The following is a 22,325-nucleotide window of genomic DNA, read 5'->3' as shown; positions in this document are numbered from 1 at the left end:
CGGCTGTGCCACGTGCCCGCGGCTGATGGATGGGGCTCTGGAGGTCACCTCGGGTAGCGGCTGGTCAGGAACTGGCGTAGCGCCCCGCTGAGCTGTAATGTCCGCTCACCTGAGCTAAAAAGAGTGAACTGACCTTGGGAGGAAGTCACTTTACATGCGTGGTTCTGCCTGGGCGTGTACATCTGTACGTGTAAAACAAGCCATGTGTGAGCAAATCTGTGTGGGAGCCAGCATATGTGTGGGGAGGTTACAGGATTGGGGCGAGGTTGTGGGGTTATGAGGTGACTGCGAGACCAGCTGGGACTGAGGGGGGAAGGGTGTGTGTTTTTGTGCGTTTGAGGGGAGGTATGGTCAGGCAGGGGGGTGAAATTCTTCCCTCCCCGATTGGATTTGTATGTCAGCGGTGTGAATCTGGGTCAGGACACTGGGTCCAATGTTTAGTATGCTGACCATGTGAGGTCTGAACTCCAAGTCTGCTCATAGCCCTGAATGAACCCAGCACGTCTGCCTCGCTCTCTCCTCTCCCCCTTTCTCTCTTTCTCTTGCACCCTTTTTTTCTGTCTCTGTCTCTTTCCCCTCTTTCTCCTTCGTCTTCTCTCTGCGCCGAGAGCCTTTTTCTATCCCCTCCTCTGTCTCTCTGCCTTTTTTCTTTCCTTACCCCGGGCTTTTTTTTTCCATACCCTTCTTTCTCGTGCTCTCTTTTTCACTGTCAGTCACTCACGGCCTTCTCTTCTCTCTTCACTTGTTCTATTTCACACTCTCAGTCCTCCCCACAAAGTAGCCTTTTTATCACTCATTTCCCTCTTCCCTCGCTCATTTCTCCTGCTCCTTTCATGTGCTTTTGAAATCCCCTTTTCATCTTTAGCTCTCTCTCTCTCTCGCCTGCTCTCTCCCTCACACACACACACACACACACGCACACACTGGCTCATTCAGTCATTCTTTTATTATCCCAAAACTAAAGTGATAAATGGCTCTCTTTCTTCTCTGTAAATGTCACTCGGGGAATTGTCTCTGCTCATTGATTGACTGGAGTAGAAGGATGGCCACACATGCACATGCTCCAGTCGTGCACATGTGCACATGGGCTAAAAAGAGACAGAAGAAGAAGAACAGGAGAAAGGGGGAAATGATCTATCATTAGAAGTGCAGCTTGGCTGGGACTGCAGCCGTCAGGGTTAACATCTGGCCCTCACAGGTCCAGTTTTCTCTCAGAGGCTGATGCATCATTTGAAGAACTTGTGAGGCTGGTTCATAATGAAGCATCAATTCTCAACAGGACTTGGCATTCACAAGAGTGCTGGGAAGCTGGAGCTCAGCAAGGGATCAATCACAGTTAAACTATCAGAGTTGGCAGGCCGGGCCAGTCTTGCCATTCTTTTCTTTCTAAAGTGACATGATGCAGAATGCATAAGTGTTATTCCCAGTTTTAGCGTTTGGCTGTAGGTTATCCTTAACTGTCAGAAAAGTGCCAGCCAAGGAAATAGGCATCAGAGCCATTATTCCATCCAGACAGCGTGCCACATGTGTGTGTAAGTAAATAGGGGTTAATAATGCTCAGTCATTTTCTTAATGTCTCATTCACCCTGCCTCAGGCACTGGAGCTTGATAAAGGTCAAGACTACTGGTGGTTACATGTCGTCTTCTCTTATTTCATCCTCTTCACTGCTCAGCAGGGGAGGGGGGAACCAAGGAGAACGAAAAGTCTACGGCCAGCCAGAGACGATGTTGATGCGTGTGTCTTCATTCTCAGAACCAGGATAAAGAGATTTGATAGGGAGACGGTGGGGAGAAGGGGGCGGCTGGCTCAGTCAATGAAGAGGGGATGAAAATATTAAATTGATAGAGAGACAGATAGAAGGACATGGAGAGCGAAGTGAGGAAAATGGAGAGGGAGAGAAAAGAGAGCTAGAATAGTAGAGAGTAGATTATAGGGCTTCCAAGCAGGACTGGAAGCCAGACTTGGCTGCACTTCAGCTACACTCTGCACACTTCAGCTCAAGTGTGCGTCCATTAGTGCACTCCCATTGCACTCAGAAAGCCATGCACTCTGAGGTGCAACACACATGCACATACATGCACACACACACACACACACACACACACACACACACACACACAATAGATTTTGCGTATGCTGTTCGTACATGCAAAGCCCCCCAGACATGCAGCACAGCTAGCTTACAGTAGCGTTGCCCTCACACACATTTAACCAAAAAGCTACACTGACCTAATCTTGCTCCATCTCTATTCCTCTCACTTTCTCACACACACACGCACACACACACACACACACACACACACACACACACACATTTGCAATCTCTTCACTAGCCACCAGATTGCTTCCCGTCAAAATAAATAATTAAATGCGTGCAATAACAGCTTCCGAAAAAAGATCCCTCAATTAGTGCAAAATGGGTAAATGGCGTGGGGTAGGGGCTGCGGGGGGAGTGGTATTTCGGGAACACACACACGCACGCACACACGTATACACGTACGCGCAATCTATTACATAAGACAAGTCATGACCCAAGAAGGTTTTTATGCAGTTGTGCAACGGTAATTTGCCCCCCTCCCCTTTAGCAATCAGCTTAGTGAAGTCTTTTCTCAAATCCTTACAAGCGATCCATGCCCAAAGACCGGCCGGGGAGAGATCTAGATGAGTGCCACAGAGGTGCAAGAAGGGATGCTGCTGGGGTCAAGGCAGAGTGTGTGTGTGTGTGTGTGTGTGTGTGTGTGTGTGTGTGTGTGTGTGTGTGTGTGTGTGTGTGTGTGTGTGTGTGTGTGTGTGTTTGCAGAGCTGTCTTTGTACATTTCCAGGGCTGTGTGTCTGGAATGGTGATTAGGAAAAGGTTGTAACTCATGCAAGGGAATTTGTGTGTAAGTGAGAGAGAGATCCTAAACGTTGATGTTCCTCTTGAGAAAGGTGTGTGTATGTGTGTGTGTGTGTGTGAGACTCAGGATAGCAGCAGTGGATGTGCCGTAACGGTACAATGTTACCTGGCTATGGTGAGAGAGTGGATACTGTAGGATGGATGGGTGTTTAATGACTGGGACTGGAGTGGTTGAGAGCTTTACAGCCTGTCTGACCATGAAGATCAGTAATTACTTTGGAAGAGCCAAATCCCCCCCATGGAAATAAAAGCATGATTCGGATTTCAATAGGGTTGCAACTAATGATTAGTTACATTATTGCTTAAGCTATGGATTATTTTAATTAATAGATTAATTGTTTAGTGCATAAAATGAAGAGAACAGAGGGACAAAGGCCCAGTGCATGTTTCCAAAGACAAAGAGATCACCTTTGAATGGCTTCATTTTTCTGGTGTTATTTTGTCTTATTTTGGTGAATAATCTCAAAGGAGGCATTCAGGTTATAGCTACATGAGACAGACAATAGTTGCAAATCTTCACATTGTAGAAGCTGAAACCTACAGGCATTTTTCTGTGAATCAAGTAAGTGACTGATCATTATTGTGAACTGTTTCAGCACCAGATTTTAAGGTCCAGTGTAAATTCCAATAGGACCCATATGTCACTTTTGAAAAGACCAAGGCTTCAGTGGCCTTGTTTGCCTTGTAGCTGTCACATAGCCCTTTTCCATACACCTGGCTTGGTTTGAGTCGGCACATCACCCAGTGCAGCAGGGATTTGCATCTCCATTACGGCTGCCCACCTCGAGGCGTATCTTTAACTGAAGATAGGCCAGGTTTGAGGCAATGACGTTTAAAAGCGGCGCCCTCTTTAGTGTTGTTTATTATTGCACTGTGCAACGATTGAGGGTTGCCAGATACTTGTCGCCATGGATTTTCAGGCTATTGCTACGATTTTCTTGGCATCTTCTGCTTATTGCTTGAAAAGACAGTATGATTGAAACTGATGAAGTACTGCTATGTCTGGCAAGAACAGCAGAGGCTATTTAAACATGTCGTTGGAGGCGGTCGGGCATGCTTTGATACCACCAGATATGCGGCACAACTTGGCATGTTTAAACTGGTAATGGAAACGCAAATCAAAGCAGCATGGTTTGACTGGATGTGGCCAAAAGCGCCAATGGAAAAGTCCTGACACTGTCCACTGTTGCACCTGATTTGTCACATGTTCCTTGGTCAAATGCTCACGTGCCAGTTTTATTTCTGACTCCATGCCATCCAAAAACCTTTCAGTGGAGCTGGAATCTGGCCAGATTGTATTGTTATCATCAGCAGGGCAATAATGCAAAACCAGACTCACAGCAGGTGCCAAAACCAAGCTCACAAATGTTTCAGTGGGATAAATGTATTACAGAATAGGCCTAATCTGTGTGTGATAAATGTTACGTCATTACAGCAAACAGATGGATCCCTGAACCTGGAACCCCACTGAGTAAGCAAACTAGGGGAGGAATTAGCCCTTGTGCTAACACAGCTAGCTTTGTAGAGGCTTCTCTGTTAAATGTCAAGGCATGTTGATTCTGGTATTCAGCATAGGGCATCACAACACAGGTCACAGACCTGGAGGGATAGAGGGAAATCAGAGGGATCGGGCCGAATGAAGAGAGTGAGTTAGTGAAGGCAGTGATGGTGGAGGAGTAGACCATTGGCTGTCGACATGAAGCATACTGACACAAAGTGTTAGACAAATGGATGGATTGATGGGTAAATGTACAAACGATAAGCTCATGGTTGAGGGAGTGAAGGACTGGCACGAACAACTTCAAGTGATGACGTGCTGAGACGAAGTGAGAAAGGAAGGCAAAAGAAGTGAAAAGAGCTTATGTCTCACACGTGTAGAACAGTTGTTTCACCTTGCTTGCGGTTAAGAGTAGGTCAACGAGCAATGATGCTTAGTGCAAGGAGAGGAGCGGCTGTGCGATGCAGAGTGGGTGAAAATGGGAGCAATGGGCTGAAATGGAAAGATGTAAGCGAAGAAGGAAAGTAGGATGGATAAATCTGGAGCTGGGGAAAAGAAAAGCTGCAGCGCACCGAGCTTAAGTGAGGGCACGGCTCGAGAGATGTGGGGAGGGACAGAGAGGGTCAATCAGAGATGCAGGATGAAAGGGGGTAAGATGGATGGAGGGAGAGTGACAGAGGGGAGAAAATGACAGAGGAGGGGGCCTCGATGGGGTCTCTGCAGTGGGGCAGTTGCGTGACTGAGTGGAAAGTGCACTGCTGTGTGTGTAATGCTCTCAAGATGGATATTAAGACGCACTGCCCGACTCACACAGTCACTGCTCCTCTCTCCCCTTTTCTCCTTTACTCTCCTCCATTCTGCTCCCTCTCTCGCTCCCTCCGTGTCCACTAATGATCCTCGCGTCCTGCCACACTGCCAGGCTGAGTGATGCCCACTGACAGTCGCACTCAGGCGGAAACGCTGCAGCCCCCTTCCAGGAGTGCTGCGACACACACACACATACACACGCACATATAACATACAGAGGTGTAGCACTTTCTCACATGCATGTATCAGCTCATGCAAAGCTGCTGACAGATGTGTATTTGTGTGTGTGTGTGTGTGTGTGTGTGTGTGTGTGTGTGTGTGTGTGTGTGTGTGTGTGTGTCAGAGTATGCGACCATCACTCTCTCTCCACACAGACACACAGAACCCTTCAGTGGTGCTCACAGTCACGCACTTACTGTAAATATGCCTCCATCCAGCTGCATCTGTCTTCAGGAATATTTATGTGATGGATAGATGTGGGCCATCGAGGTAATCACAGGGTACAGCTAGCTCGATAATGATGCTACCGGTCTCTCTTTTGGCCTGTGAGCTTGACGACAAATGAATTTGTAAAAGCAGACACAGTGACAATGAGAAGGCAATGCAAATGCTCACCATAGATTCAATGTGTTTTGGGTAGACGTATAATATCAAAATTTTTTGATGTCAGATTTGACATAATGCATATGTAATCCACTTTATTTAGATGACACAATTAGACCAAGGGTGATAAATGCATTGAAGTATTCTGTTGACAGCAAAGTTAAATAGTGGATCTCTCTTCAACTCGACCTCTTAAACTACAGTGAGCGTTGCCAATGCTGTTCCTCCTCAAAGGTTAATTCCCCTCTCAGCACCTCCACTGGTTTCCCTCTGTAATGCCTCGAGTGTGTTGGCAGTCAAGGCAGGACTGCTCGGGTAGAGCATCCCGTGGTGCTGCTAGTTTTTAAGTTACAGTCTGTGGCTGGGGCCCAAATGAATGACAACATCCTATTGAGGGGGAATTTGTAGGTAAGAAATAGAGTCTTTCGTAGCAGGACTCTCTTTTCTTAGATATATATTGTAAGCCTCCTTTTGTATATCGCCTTTGGCTGATCTCGGGGTAGTTCCAGCGCCTCGCAACATAAACTGAGAAGATGAAGTATAAAAAACTCCCAGAATGTGATAACTTAATGTTGGGCACTTCTTAAAACAGATTTCAAACATTAACTTGCAACGGTAAAGAATAATGCATTGTTCTTGTTCATTGTGTAGAAAATGTTAGCATGGAATCTCTTAATTAATTTGGGGCTATCCTTACGTAAGTTAGCTTGTTAGCTGCTATCACCAACATTGGGTCACCACTGCAGCTTTGTTTAAAGTTTCATCAGCAGGAAGTTAAATGATTGGATCTACAAAATGGCAAGGGCAAAATGACAAGGACAACGGAACTAAAAATCAAGGTACAAATTTATGAGCAATAAATTAACCACAACACCTATAAAGTATCTATAAAATGCACCAACAAGTAAAAGCTCAACAGTTTTGTTATATTTTATTTGCTCTGAAAATAACTGCAGTTTAAACTAATGCACATGTCATACCTTACATTTAGCTGCAGTCACATGTGGTGTCTTAGCTGTGTTTAAAAACATTCCCACCACTCCCCCTCTGCCCAAACCCTTTCCATTCCCATACTTCCTGCCTTAATCCAACCGATCCAAGCAGAGGCCCCGATCCTGACTGCCGAGGAGAGGTTAGGAATTAGGTCACAGCATCTCACTCCTCTAATTAGATGCTGGAGTGTATGCATGTCTGTGCATGTGTGTGTGTGTGTCTGTATGTGCGTCTGCACGCTGGGTGCTCTTAATCCGCATGTGGCCTCTATGGTAATGGAGAGTCTTGGGAAGATGCGTTCACCTGCATTTCTGTCACTCTCCATGTGCTATCAAAAGTGTTTCTGACGTCAGTACTTGAAATGAGGAGGAGAATCATCAGTGATGAGGATGCTGAGGCAAAATGTATCCCAGGAGTGAAAGAACAGGTCAGCTTCAGCCGTAAAAGATGCATGTGAAGCACATAACATTCCCCAAGAACAAGCTCCAGTTGAGAGGGCGCTTTGGCCTGCGCGCCCCATGTTACAAGCAGGTTAGGATTCCAGTTTCAAATCATCTGTGAGATGTAACTTCGACTTCTCTCTGGAAGTAAGTGGCATTTAAGGTGAAAGAGCTCTCCCGGGTCCTGTGCATTTGTTCCATCCTCTTTTTGAGATGTATCCACGTAGGGGGCGAGGGAAGACATACCTCTGCTTCTGCAGTTTTAATGCCCTCTCGTGTTCTTGTTCATTTCAGGACGTGTACTTATGTTAACGTGATAAAAAGACGTTCATAAAAAGACGGTGTGAGTCATTTTTGAAGTTATATACCCAGAAGTGGATTGTACATGAGCTCAGTGGGGGGGGGGGGTGCAAAGGGCACGAGGGTAAACAATCGGCATACACCAGGAAGAGAGAGAATGAGGGATCATCGAATTTTTTTTTTTTTTTAATGTGTGTGTGTGTCGTGCAGGCATGCAAGCATGAGCCAGTGTGTGTGTGTGTGTGTGTGTGTGTGTGTGTGTGTGTGTGTGTGTGTGTGTGTGTGTGTGGGGGGGGGGGGGGGGGGGGGGGAGTGTGTGGGAGATGGAGTAAAAGAAAGAGAGTAGCGCGGGGCTAGTCTTAATTAAGTTTTCAGGAGGCTCTTAAAAGGTCATGGCACGCCTCTGCACCCCCCTGCACCACCACCACGGCCCGTCGAAATTTCACTTTCCCCCTTCCCTCCCTTCCTCCTCCTCCTCCTTCACCTCCACATTGCGATCTATCCAGTCATCAGCCCCCCATCTGTGCACATTAGCCATTCATGAACACACTCATTAGGGTGGGAGTTTGAAGCGATTGTGTTCACTAGTCTGCGGCTGGAGCGTGGCGATTAATATTTCAGCGTCTCCCGTCGAGGAGCTGAGAGCAAGTTTGGCCCTCTTAAGCGAGAGAGAGAGAGAAACAGAGAGAGAGAGTGCTTCATCCGTCCCTTTCTCCCCCCCAACCCCAACAAACCTTCCTCCTCCTCACCCTCTTCCCCCTCTCAGACAGTCTCTACAACTTACAGTACGTTGCCCCCCTATTTCCATTTATTGCGTACACACTGATGATTTGGATACACATTTTTGCCCCCCCCCCACACACACACACATACACACACACACACACACACAAACACACACACACACACACACACACACACACACACACACACACACACACACACACATAAGACCCTAACTCAAACTGACTTAATTGGGCTCTTTTTGTTTCAAGAAACAGCGAGAGGAGGGGGGAGGGAGTAGGGGTAAATCCTGTCTTTTCTTGTCCCCCATCTCCTCATTCCTCTCAGATGGCCTGGAGTGTCTGTCTCTCTCTCCCTGTCCTTCATTTTCCGTCCTTATGAGCTTGCATTGAGTTGGTCAAGCTGGGTCGGGGTCGGAGAGGTTGAGGTGGGTGGTATTCTTAACTGTATATATAACCACACTGAGTTCATTCAGACCAAATCGATACCCTCCCTTGTTCATACTGTACACTGGTACTTGGAATTTGAGGCAGCCAGGAGCAACGTGGGTTATCAGGCAGTCAATATTTGAAGCACTGCTCCTGAATACAGAAATGACTTGACCCCACAGTCGAGATCTCCTCTCCTTGATTTCACAAGCGTCCTGCTTCTGAGGCCATGTCCACACCAATGTGGATTAATTTTGAAACATGTTTTTTTTTTTCTATCTCCATTGATTCACACCGATGCAGCACTTTCGAGCACCAGTGGTTGATATTTTTGAAAAAAAGAAAATATTTGAAAATGCGGGTCTTATTCTATTGTGCAGATTTTTTTTAAAACGGTTGTATATCGTCTGTTCATACTCATGCATGTTACTGTCATGTCATCCGTCAAGTGGCTTGATTGAGTCCAATTAAAGATGTTTAAGCATTTTTTAATTTTTAGCATTTCACTTAGGATTTAGGCACCGTGAAGTCAAAGTTCTGACACATACTCAATTTTTAAAATTTCTCAAAGTTTGTGAGTGATGTGGTCAATGAAACCACTCCTCTCCTTGATTTCATCGTTATTTCTTAGGCCATATATGCTAATATGGATGCCTTTTCTCCGTCTCATCCGTGCTTCCAAATATAAGCGAGATTCTCTGCCTGATTATGAAGCTTGTCCTCCAAAGTGGATAAATCTGGAAATCGTGATGGATAGTCATAAATGCCACCAAAGGCAATGGTACTTACTGGGCTGCCTGCTGCATTAAAGTGATAGATAAAATTTCATGGTACACCCAGTTATATATATTGACTATTAAATGTCAAATAAATAAAAAACATGAGTGCAACTAATAATCGCAGCGACGTTTGTAGGCTAAGAGAAGGAGCTTTGGCTGCGTTTGGAAAAGCAATCAAACGTCAGTGTTCTCAGCATCTCCTTTAACAGGTAGCATTTATAGCCATCATTTACAAGAAATCACTATTTTATACTTGTACACTGACAGCAGAAATTGGGAGATACAACATCCATAGAGTGTTTGGCTACAGTGAAACAAACGTTAAGCCGTCACAGAGACTCAGAGGTGTGTGAATGGAGCGTTACTCTTTCTTTTAAACCGCCTGTCCATTCGTTGGCATTTCAGCGTGCAGGGCAAGCTTTAAGAAAACAACCTGAAAACATAAATGAATGAAAAACATTCATGACGTAAACAGCATTTTGAAATTTGTGCGCTTTTACGAAGGACATGGCATAAGAGAAAAGGAAAATTACAAGAGGTAAAACAGATCGCAGTATGCTCTAAAATAACATGCACATGCTATACAGACTCATGGTTGCATTTGTTTACTCTGCTGTGCAGTTGCACTGTGCACAGAAAAAGCCTATATACCATCTTTTATGTGTGTTTGGCTGTATACAGTGCTATTCTATAGTTTGAAGGATAGAGGCTATAGCTGAAGGTCAAGGTCGTTAAGGAGGAGGAGGTTACAGAGAGAAATACCTCCATAGAGCCTTGAACTACCTAAGCTTCTGTTATTCACATCCCTACGACTCTACCAAGCGGGCCCCCACATTCAAGACCCTCTCTTACTCTCCTTTGTTCCCCCATCCTTTTTTTGTTCTTCACCCACCTCTGCCCTCTCAACCCCTCCCCCTGCAGATACACTCAACCACCCCCCACCTCCAACTCCCTGCTTTTCATTCTAAGCATGCCATTCTCCATCTTCTTCCCCATATAGGTGTGCAAATAAGTGGGAGTCTTTGGGCTGTGCGTGATTAAGTGGAAGTCTGCGGGCTGAAGTGTTGCATGTGGGTAGGCATTCATGGTGAGCAGTGGTTGGTGTGGTGCACACTGATGGTTAATGAAGTTCCTCTGCACCTCATAGCCCTATTAAACCGCTGCCCCCTACCTCTACCCACTTCACCCCCCACCTCTCGCCTTGTTTCTCCCCGAGGGAGAGAGTTGGCAGGGAGCGAGCCGGCTGCTATGGCAACAACAAGGAACCCTCCCTCTCCCACAGGTCTCCTTAGCAACTGGTAGCTTGGCATTGCGGTAATGAGCGTGCCCGGTGTGCCAGGCTTTGTGTCATGTTGGCATGTGTTTGCAATGTACGTGTGTGAGTGAGTGTGTGCACAGGTGTACGTGTTTGACCATGTCTGTGTGGTTGGTTGAGACAGTTTGCCAATTTAGGTGAGAGTTAAAATGTGTGATGACAAAGAGATGTGGAGCCACTACTTGGTGCTGGTCCAAAAAAATTGTGAATCTTATTTTATTAAAATGTAACCGAAGCTGGCACTTGACTGACTCCACTTATCTTTTCTCAGTCTGCGTGTGTGTGAGATTGTGTGCTCTGCAGATGTGTGCCTGTGTTTCTGCGTATTTGTGCATTATTTTTTTCGTCGCTCTGATTGCGGCCCTTCTTCTCTGTACTGTAAAATTGAAGCAATTAAAGGGACGATCGGATGAATTTTGCATGCCGTGTGCATGGCTGGCTATGAGTTTCCTGCTCTGCTGAAATTAAATTAAACGCTGAGAATGATGTTTATTAAAGTGTGATCAGAGGTGTGCACTGACCTTTAGAATGTGGGAAATGAGATTCTCATTGTTATGAATGAGATTATGTGGAGGCCGAGTGTGAAAAAAGCCTGGGCCTGCATTGATTCCATTGTTGGCCGACAGTTTCTTTGTATATAGCAGAGGGAGGTTTCAATATAATCAAATCCACACTGTGCCTGTTGGCTATTAAATGGACTGATACACAAATATAGACACACAGGCCCTCACATAAATACAGATTGACTTGTGCACGCTTGCGCACACACGCACATCTTGCCAATCTTGTAAAAAGAGCTGTAAAAGCCTCTCCAGAAACGTGTTGGTCTTTAACAAAAGCATGGCAAGCCCAGTGGAAAATGTTAGTTTGCTCCCGAGACGAGGTGTGAAGTGCGAGCAGGCGGCCGGCCCCACAGGTGGCCCAGCCCAAACACCTGTTGTGTGAATTCTCAGTGGGAGGGCGTGAGCTTTGCCTACCTTGCAGGTCCCAGTGGAAAAAACACACCCATGCTATACTGTGGCACGTGCCCGCTCATGTGCCCACACCCACTCCGAGGCTCCCCCATTTTGTGCGTGGGTGTCAGACGTGATGCCCAGATTGTGTCCCCTTTGTGCCCACCGGAAACACTCAGCTGTCCCTGGCATCAGGCGAGCGGATTTTCCGATCCCCTATCCGGGTCTCAGATGCTCTACTAATCTGTCAGCATCTATTTTTACCCACCAAAGCTGCGGCAGCCCTTCTCTATCCCACACCCTGCCACCCTGATGCCAACCCTTCACTTGGCGCCAGGGTGGGCACGGCTGATGACTCGCCAGCCATTGGATGCAATTAGTGCACAGTCAGGCAGGAATCCCCTACCAACTCCATTACACCCCTCTCCACAGCCACTTCCTGATCTGAGGCTACCAGACACACTACCACACACTTGCTTTCCATTTTAAGCCTTTTTATAAATGGCACTCCTGCAGTGTTGTGGAATAATAGGGTCGGATACAGAGCACCTTTCACAGTGCTTGAATCACTCTACTGTGCAAACTCAGTCTATTCAAGTACAATGGCAGCCAAGGGAATGCACATTTGAATTGCACCTGTTCAGATTTGGCGTTGAGAGATTAAGTGAAAGTTCTGTCTGTAATAGGACAGCTATCAGTGTAAATTCCTTGAGTTAGACTGAGTTTCTCTAACGATCCAATAAGAAATGAAAGCCTGAAAGTTTTTGCCTTTTTCTGTAAATCGTATTCATTCAACAAGAATTTAGAATTTAGATTACAAATGCTGCCAATCCTTAGAGACCCCGCAGTGATCCACTGAGAGAGATGCAATTCTTAATCCCAGGTTTATTTCTTCACCAACAAGGGCTGTAATGTGCCTTGCATGCCAATGCAGTCGTGACCACTGCGGTGGAGGCGATGATGGCATGTGGCAGAGAAGTAACTGTTTCTCACCTCCTAATAAAATAGACTCCTTTTTAATCTTTTCAATTTGATTGCATTCCAAAAACAGGCCTGTCTGCCCATCTGTCTCTCTTAAAGAAGCCTCCTAAAGGGATTTTAATCATCTGACTCTGGGCTTCTCAGGCAAATAGCTACATCTCTCTCTTTCTCTCTCACGTACACACACACGTACACACACACACACACACACACACACACACACACACACACACACACACACACACACACACACACACACACACTCTCTCTCTCTCTCTCTCTCTCTCTCTCTCTCTCGCTCCTTCTCCCTCTCCCTTACACACATACACACACAAACAATTTCCAATTTCTTCCATGTACTCACTGTCATAGTCTCACTTGTCTTCTCTCACTCTCTGATACACCGTATCGTCTCAGCTCCATTGTGCCATATCTGTGCAACCATTAGGCCCTTCAGTCCCTCTTCAAGTCCCCCTCAGACACATAAAATCCCCCCTACCCTGTCCCTATTAATCCACATGGCTCTAAATTCTTTATTTCCCTTCAAAGGGACAACGCGAGCCGTGACATCAATCATGGAAAGCGAATATTTAGCCGGCGCTAATTTCCACCAATAGCCTGGAGACAGGCTTAGCTGACAAAACTCATTCCTGTGCTGAACAAAACTGCTTGTGTTGAAATCTCCCCTCCCCCTGATCCCTCCTGCCTTATGCACAGGCAAAAACAGCATCACAATAAACACAGTTAGTGCTTCTGTTACTCCCCCTTGATTTAGGCTTATCAAATGAATGTGCACCATAGAGGGATACCCTTTGACAATACATAATGGCTCCATTCTGCATGAAATGGTTTGGTAATACCAGTCGAGTGTGGCAAACGGCTTTACCCGGTGCCACTACAAGAACAGCTGCTGTGTTCTTAGTTGGGCAAGCGCACCACGCTGCTGCACCCTTGAGGTTGTTTGAATCGGGTGAGTGGTTTCTTTTTGCTGGTTCCCAGACCCCACTCACAGTCCTTAGTTCCTCACTCGGTTCTGTTTGAATGAGTGCACATTTGCCACAAGATGGGTCCTATAAACCGTTTGACCTGTTTCCTCGCCCCTCTGTGTGTGAGCATGTGTGTGGGTGTGTGAGCAGGAAAACCCCAGAGTGGGTTCTGATGGGGGGCTAAATGGAGGGAGATGGGGTGAGTGGGGGGCATTTTTAGGGCACCCCTTTGTTTGGCTACGAGGGGCCCCTTGCAGTCCCTCTATATTCCTACCCCTTACCCCCAAGCGCCTCCACCCCCTGCTGTACTCCTCCAGCACAGCTGCCCCCATGCCAGTCAGGTTATCCCAGCTGAACCATGGGGCTCAACATAACAACCCCTACCCCCATACCACATCTACTCCCAATGCTAATGCATGACTGACATCTTGGGAGTGGAAACAGAGGGACACATTGGGCACCAAGCCAATTGGACAAGTGGGTACAGTCGCTTAACTCACAAGTCTGTGGCGGTTAGACATTGTTGTTCGAACAGTGGGGATATGATATATTGACCACCCATGTTGGCCTCATAATACAGGGGGATTGTGTAATTAGTCAGACCTTGATGTGTGCTAAGCCTTGGCTCTGATAGCCATTAAACTTCATTGATTTTCAACACTAAATAGACCTCTCCTGTCCCTGAATCAAACAGAGTTTGCATTGAAGAAGGGCAGACAAGGAGTAGAGCAATTGGTGGGTATTGTAGGGTTTCCAAGAACCAAATTAATCGTTCATAAAGAGTATCCAGTATACTGGATGAATACAAGGAACCTGTTTCTGCCCATCAACAAATATTTAGCAGTGATCTGTTGCACCGCATTCACACAATGGGTCTGTTTGGTTTGAAGACCTTGCTTCCTGCCTTGAACCAATGAAAAACCTCTCACTGCTCACTCCACCTGTGTGTTGCGGAAAAAAGTGTCAACATGTCAGATTTGTTCGAAAATGAGCCTAAGCTTTAAATCTGAGGACAAAGAGGGCTATGCTGCAGCTTGGTCTCTATTGTCTAAATATCTAAATCAGCTATCAGGACTTTAAGGCCTTAATGAAAGTTGAACCCAAGCTGATTGTTTTCCTGCAACCAAGAGAACAGTGTTCACCTTAATTGGCTTTGACTGCTCCATATACTATTACGCTTATCCTCTTTTCCTGTATGGCCAAATTAACCCTTTCTAGCCTGATTTAGTTGTGTTTGTAGACTGAGGACAAGGTTGGATGTCCCTCATAACAAAACAAGGAAGTCACACTGATACTTATCATTTTGTCTGTTCTTTTCAGTGTTATGGGACCAGGCAGTGCATCTCTCAGTATAAGCCCAGCCACTGGTTCATTCATTATTTAGAGTCCTTTCCTATGATTTGAATAGGAGGCAGCTTCCTGGACCCAGGCGTGTGATGTGTGTGTTCCTCTCTGTCACTGTATGTTTCTGTGGGCTTCATCTGTCTGCCTCAGCAAGCCAGGGGGCTGAAAGAGAATTTCCATTTTATGAATATTTAATACATAATAAAGTTTTCAATTTTATTCTATTCAACCCGTAGGGGTAAAAATGTGGCAAAGCCAACCCTCAAGGACAGAACACAGAGTAAAGGTAGTTGATTCGAAGGAGGCATCAAGAGTATGGTTTACATCAGCTCACTATCTCAGAAATCATCTACTAAAATGAACACACACAAACATTAGTAGTCTAACACTACATCCAATAAGGGTTTTATAGTGTCACTATTTCACACATCTCAAACTTCCTTTATGCTGTGTTACTATTGGATCATAGCATATCTGGGCTGCCCGCTGTGTCTGTGGTGACCTGGCATGGCTCTGTGTGAGACACCCAGCTGGGAGTGCCCCTGAATCAACTTGGGATTAGCCCAGGATTGTCTGGGATTACTCGGGGATGGAGAGGGATTAGCAGTGACTGCTTGTTTCGGGGGCGTGAGGGCCATTGGCTGGCCAAATTGCCCCTGACTCAAACACAGGGAACAGGAGGTGGACGGAACCACACCCACAGTGGAACCACCTGCAACCTGAGCTATTCTTAGATTTTAACACACACACACACAAACAGGATGACAGAGAAAAACATGTGGTGGAAAACTACATGACAGGAAGCCATCAGCTAGTGATGATGATGATGATGATGCCATGGTTGGCCACTGTCCGAAATCTCTCAAATCTCTCTAGCAGGTGGATTCATCAGATAAAGAGGGTTTGGGATGATGACAAATCCCTCCAAGTTCAATGGGGCTGCTCTTCCCTCATACAGGGATAAATCACGATTTGAATCAGACAGGTCACATAGAGTTACAGCATGAAGTGGCTCAGCTCTCTGAAAGATGCCCCATTTTCAATGGGCTGTGGTGGAATGGCATGAAAGCTTACATATGTTTTAATTCAGGCATGCACAGGACTTGATGGGGATGATTTGGAGTGGTATGATAGGTGGATGATCCAGCCAGGGTGAGACAGGGAGTTGGCGCGGCACGTAGAGAAGCCGTCAGAAGCAGGGAGCGGGCATCCCCTGCGGACCTGCACTGCCGAGATGAAAGGCTGTTTAGTGTTGGAGCAGCAGCATCAAACAACCGCCTCCTCTTGCATCCTTTCCCCCATCCCCCACTCTCCCTCCATCTCTCTCTCTTGACTCTCACCACAATATGATATAGTTCTGCCATTGCACGTTTACCCGGTTGCCATGGTTACCCAATGCCGGAGGTGTCACAGCCAGATAACCCAAGGAGGCATTCACAGATCACCTGAATTCAGTTCGCCTCCCATTTATGTATTCTCCGCCGCAATTTGATTTATTTGTTTCCCTGCCGTGCAATTCTGTGTGAATACAAATAATCTGCAACATACAGGAGATGGTGGAAGTGCGAGTTTCCCTCAATCTGAAACAATCTATTGTACCCGTATACTCCTAAACCACAGGAGGTGCTTTTGATTTGATATTTTCCTGCTTGAGCGTCAAAATGCCTCACGCACAACAAAGAGCAGAATTGCGACAGCAACAGACTGTTGCACATCAGGAACCTTCAGCATTCAGCAACCCTTAAGATGTAAATGATAATAAACACTATAGAACACAATCCTCTGTATTACTGAGTCAGTGACTGTATATGCCAGTGTAGAAGATAATGGGAAAGTAATTTGTGACGCACTGTATAATTGAAGGTCTAGAGGTAAAGGCTGAAAACAGAAGTGGAAAATGACTGTTGTATGCAAAGAAGTGTATGAAATCAGAAAAGGGAACATCGGCTTGCTAAATGTGTAGCAGCAGTGACAAAAGAGAATGAGGATAGTGATAAAGACAGAACAAGGGAGGGAAAGGAAGATAGGCAGTGAAGGTAGATGTCGGAGGCTGGGATACATCCATTAGCCTTCCTTGCTCCCGGCTCAATCTTGCGATACATCCCCCCATTCAAGCTACGAGAGCGAAAGAGACAGGGCTGGCACTAAGCCAGACTGGCACTGACTTCAAACATACAGTACGCCCAACCACAGCAGCTTACATCAGCCCGGCTGAAAGGAGAAGTAGAGGAGGACAGATGGATTGATGGAAATGAAAGTGGGAGGATTGACGCACATAAGGAGAATGTCTCAAGACTGAGTCTCAGGTCGTTTCAGGTTGGTTGAGGCTGAAAGGGTCTTGCATCGTGTCAGCTGTAGCTGTCCTTCGAACATGTTTGTGTTTTGAATGTGCGCTCAATTTTCTGATTTTGGTTGACACTGATTGCTTAGGGGGTTGTGTATCTACTTCTGTGTGTTTTGTAGATGTAATATTAGATGTGGAAGGGACCTGATAATTTGGCACCTTTTTTCTACAACTGTGTGTAGACTGAATGATTTATAAGCAGTTGTGACAGCTGTGGTCGTGATTAGGTCTGTCTGCATTGTTGATTTTTATGTTTGATGTCAGTAATGCTTATTTTCCTCTGGAACATTTTATATGAATCTTATGCAAATTTCACTCATTTTAAGCGTTCACCTCAGTAAAGCAGTTGTATACAAATGAGAACTAATCTGATATATATTACAGTTTAATTTGATCCACCTCTCATTGTGTGTCTTTCTCATCTCTCTGCAGAACTCCATCCGACACAACCTATCCCTCCACACTCGTTTTATCAGGGTGCAAAATGAGGGAACAGGGAAGAGCTCTTGGTGGATGCTGAACCCAGATGGAGGGAAGATGGGCAAGGCCCCCCGCCGGCGAGCAGTCTCCATGGACAACAGCACAAAATACCTAAAAAGCAAAGGCCGCATCAGAGGCAAGAGGATTGGCCGCCCTGGCATAGGGGCAGGGTCTGCTGTGGTAGGGCTCCAGGGCTCGCCCGATCATGGCAGCCCACCACGGAAAGGCCTCCCAGGAGCTGGGGGTGCATCTGGGACAGATGGAGAGTTTGACGCTTGGACAGACCTCCATTCCAGGGCCAGCTCATCAGCCTCTACTCTGAGTGGGCGTCTGTCACCTATCCTTGCAGAGGGAGAGCCAGAGGAACCAGAGGAGGGTGGTCTGTCCTGTTCCACCTCTCCCCACCTCTACCCCTCACCGACCAGTGCCCGCTCTCCATCCATGGGGGCAGGAAATCGCTGTCCTCCCTTGGAGCAACTGCCTCAGCTGGCTAACCTGACAGGTGCTATTAGTCTGGATGAGCAATTGATGGAGGATAGTTATCATCACCATCGCCCACCTCAGCAACAACACCAGCAGCATCCGGCTGTTGGCAGACATAAGCTCCAAACCCCAGTCTACCAATACAGTTCTGGAGTGAAGGGACAGAGCCCCTATGGTGCAGGTGTCTATGGTACAACAAGCATGGGGATGTTATGCCACCACTCACCCATGCAGACCATTCAGGAGAACAAGCCAGCCAGTTTCTCTGGAACCATGCGGACGTACTCCAACACCAATGCCCTGCAGAGTCTGCTAACAGGGGGTCCAACTGGGCAGCAATACTGTTCCAAGGACATGATGCTGGGGCAGGAGAGGGAAAGCCATCCTATGATTGGTCAAGCTAGTAATGGAGTAGGCTCCAACCATCACAGCCACCACCCTGGCCACCACAATGGCCACAGCCACAGTCACAATGGACCTCTTAGTCACAGCTCAACTCATAGCCATAACAGAACTCACAGCCATACTCATAGTCACAACAATGTAACCAACCACAACCACAACTCACCTCACAGCCTCGCTCACAACGGTCACAACCTCAGCCAGAGCCATAACCACACACCGCCCCGGGCTGCGGCCCTGACCCCACGCGGCAACACTAATCAGCTGCACACCTACAATCACAAAGCTCCCTACTTGTACAGCCCCCCATCACATGCCCACCTCCCAGCCTCCACCACCCTCCCTCCAAACCCAGCAGGTATGCTTGGCATGCCCCAGGACTCCTGCCATGTGGCCACTGCCCCACACCCACACCCCCGTCACAACCATTACCCCGATCAACAACACCAAGGCATGACTAACGGACCGTACCACCATGGCCAGGGGATGGGTAGTGGTGGTGTTGGTAGCAACTACCATGGCTATCACCAGCCACACCCCCATGAGAGACTACCGGCTGACCTGGACATTGATATGTTTCACGGTAGCTTGGACTGTGATGTGGAGTCCATCCTCCTCCATGACATTATGGACTCTGGGGAGGAGATGGACTTCAACTTTGACTGCTCCCTAGCCCAGGGGGTGGGCATCGGCATGGGTATGGGCATGGGTGTGACCATGGGGATGGGAATGAGCGGTCTGGCCGGTCCACAGCAAGCCCATAGCAACCAGAGCTGGGTGCCTGGCTGAAGCCTACAGCACATCCTACCCTCTGAATGAACTACCCTACCCATGAAGCACTGTGCTCAACTGTGACATTCCTGACTTGACACAGAGACTATAGGACCAATGCTCCCGTCTCTCTTTGTTGTCTTGACAATTCTTCTGTCACCCTATCCTCTTTTGATTTCCCCTCCCCACGAGAGATCTAGTTCATGTCACATTTGTTTTTTCTTCATATCAGCTATACTGTGATGACAATCTCTCAGCTGTGCTTGCCCAACATCGCTTCTCATCTAACATGAGAACTGAACTCTCAATGCACTTTATTGCAAGTGGGTCACATCTCGCAGTGCAAGGCATTCACAGAGCGGCGCAGGCAGAGCTTGGCATGTTTTGTAAGGTGGCTGCAGTACCTGACGGCAACAAATGAGGAAATCACAAGCTCCGCTGATAAAGTGTCAGATCTTGGCAATGATTTAAAATTAGACTCCTTTTTTTCATACGTTGCTATTGTCAGTGTGGGGACAGTAAATTTAGCTTTGTGATTAGATGCTTGCTTTTCAAATGTAGTGTTAGCTCAAAACGTCAGACATTGCTTGTTCCTTATCACTCACCGAGCTTAAAATATAAAATTAATAAACTACTATTAGATTTAACCAGAATTTGACAATGGAATGAATGGATTTATACAATATATTTAGATAGAACTCTGATTTGGAGCCTGTTTTAATGACATTCACATTCATCAGATCCAATTAATTATTAATTACATCAGCACTCCTGTTATTCACAGACATTTAGTCCTTGGTGCTTTGACTTTTCTCTTAAATGTAACATTTGTCAGTGCCCTTTTGCCATTGGTTAGAGAATATTGTCACTACATCGTTAAATGGATTCTATCATTACTGGCTAGCAAGCAATTTGGTGAATTAAAATGCCGTATCACCTTGTCTCACCTGGGCTTCTCGTCCCAGTTTCTCTCTCTCCTTCTCAAAGTCTCTCACTCTCTGCCTGCCAGTGGAGACAAAGTGACCATTCCTCACACCGAGCCATTAATGTGGCTTGATTGAAATTCAGCATCTTGCTTTTAATCTCCAAAGTGATGCGGCGGCGATGCGTCATTATTGAGAATCTAACGCGTTGTCCTCCCATCTCTCACCCCGGCTGCCTGGGCCGCTGCTCGCCTCTCCAACTTAATGTGCCAAGAAAGCGAGACAAAACTGTGATTAACGCCAAGTCACTCTGCCTGCTGTCCTGCTCTGAGAAGGGCCAATGTCACTGTCCGCTTGCCTGCTCACAGAGGGTACAAAAAGGAAAAGATGGAGACAAGAACAGAACAAACGTCTCGTTATGGTGGAATCAATCATTAGCCTCAGTTTCCATGCTCTTTGGGTGTGTGTGTCTGAAAACAGGTAGTGTATTCGTATTGTAAATCATCTCCATTATCTGTATTTTGTGTTCCCATGTTTTCAGTGCTTATACCCTGAGCTTCGAATAGTCAAACAGGTGCAAAGGGAGAGATTTAAGGAGAAAACAATCAGCCAATCTGACTGGCATGAGTCTATGTCAATCAGCATTGTAATGCCCCACAACCATCCACATCCACTTTTTGTGTGTTTATTCTGTTGTCTTGTAGTAGTTGTTGTATTGTTGAAATTCTAAGGACCAACGAGGACAGCGCTGAAATATCCATATTGTAAGGATGGAATTCAATGGTGAAATGATGTTGGTTGTGCAGTATGACCTTCCTATGCTCCAATACCGTGCACCCCTCCCACATGTGCTCTGCTCAACTGTCTCTGTGTTTGTGAGTGGGGAAGTCTGAAGCTTGTTTCTCACTGGCCTTGGGAGAGAAAAAAAGAGGACACCCCTATTCTCCAGTTCCCTCAAGGAGACTCTGTGCTTGGTCTGTATCAAGTGCGGCACACAAAGGAAATGAGGGGGGTAAGGGTGGGGTTGGGGTAATTATTACAGCCAAAGGTCAAGCATGGCACAGACTATCAGACCCATTATTGAGGTAAATACCTTTATTTCAGGGCCTTTAGCCACGCTGGTTCCAGTTAATCTCCATGTGGAAAATGAGTTGAATTTTCTACGCAAATGGGCCTCACAAAGCAGTTATGTTATAACCTATGCTACAGACATTTAGCAATGCCCTGCTATTGGAAAGAGAGCTATATATGATGTCTAATTTTCCTATATTTATTTATAAAAGAGATTGGTCTTTGTCACTCCTAAATGTGGTAGTTGTTTGAGTCAACTCCTATCCCCTTCCTCTTTTTTTCTCTGTTTTTTAAGATGTCACTCTCCCTTTGCCCCTTTTACTGACTTTTATTTTGTACAAAATCTATATATTAAGAATATTGTATAATAGTTTTTAAAATCTCAAAATAATAATAACAGTTTTGTTGTCTATTTCTTTTTTAAGAGAATGTATCTCATCATCTGGTGACTGTTAAATAAATGAAATTAAAAGAAATACCAGCTCTGTTTTTGCATTTGTGTGAATATGAACTTGAAGATAGATTTGGTTCTTTTGTCATGAAAACACAAGAAAGTGACCTTTTCCTTACAATTGTAACATAACTCCTTTCACACTTGCAGACAACCCCCTCACCCTCCTGCAACTTGGCAGTCGTGTTTGACTAAGACACCAAGTTGCTGCGTGGGAGGCAGAAAGAGTGGGCTGTATGAATGAAACATGGGAAAAAATGTACCTACACATATGTTGGGAAGCATCACTTGTGGTAGAGACTGCATGAGAGAGAAATAGGGTGAATTTTTCT

General features: G+C 46.1%; 1 protein-coding gene across 1 annotated transcript in view; it reads left to right on the top strand.

The window, feature by feature from the left end:
• LOC139333969 (forkhead box protein O6-like) overlaps positions 1-22,010 on the top strand; it is a 31,731-nt gene extending 9,721 nt beyond the window's left edge. Inside the window, exon 2 of the mRNA XM_070966694.1 lies at positions 17,845-22,010. Within this exon, the coding sequence (XP_070822795.1) occupies positions 17,845-19,566 (1,722 nt within the window). The 3' untranslated portion in view covers positions 19,567-22,010. The remainder of the gene's footprint in view (positions 1-17,844) is intronic.
• The last annotated feature ends 315 nt before the right edge of the window (positions 22,011-22,325 follow it).

The sequence above is a fragment of the Chaetodon trifascialis genome, chromosome 7, assembly GCF_039877785.1.
Source record: "Chaetodon trifascialis isolate fChaTrf1 chromosome 7, fChaTrf1.hap1, whole genome shotgun sequence".
Classification (NCBI taxonomy): Eukaryota; Metazoa; Chordata; class Actinopteri; order Chaetodontiformes; family Chaetodontidae; genus Chaetodon; species Chaetodon trifascialis.
This window is presented reverse-complemented; position numbering and strand designations above follow the sequence as displayed.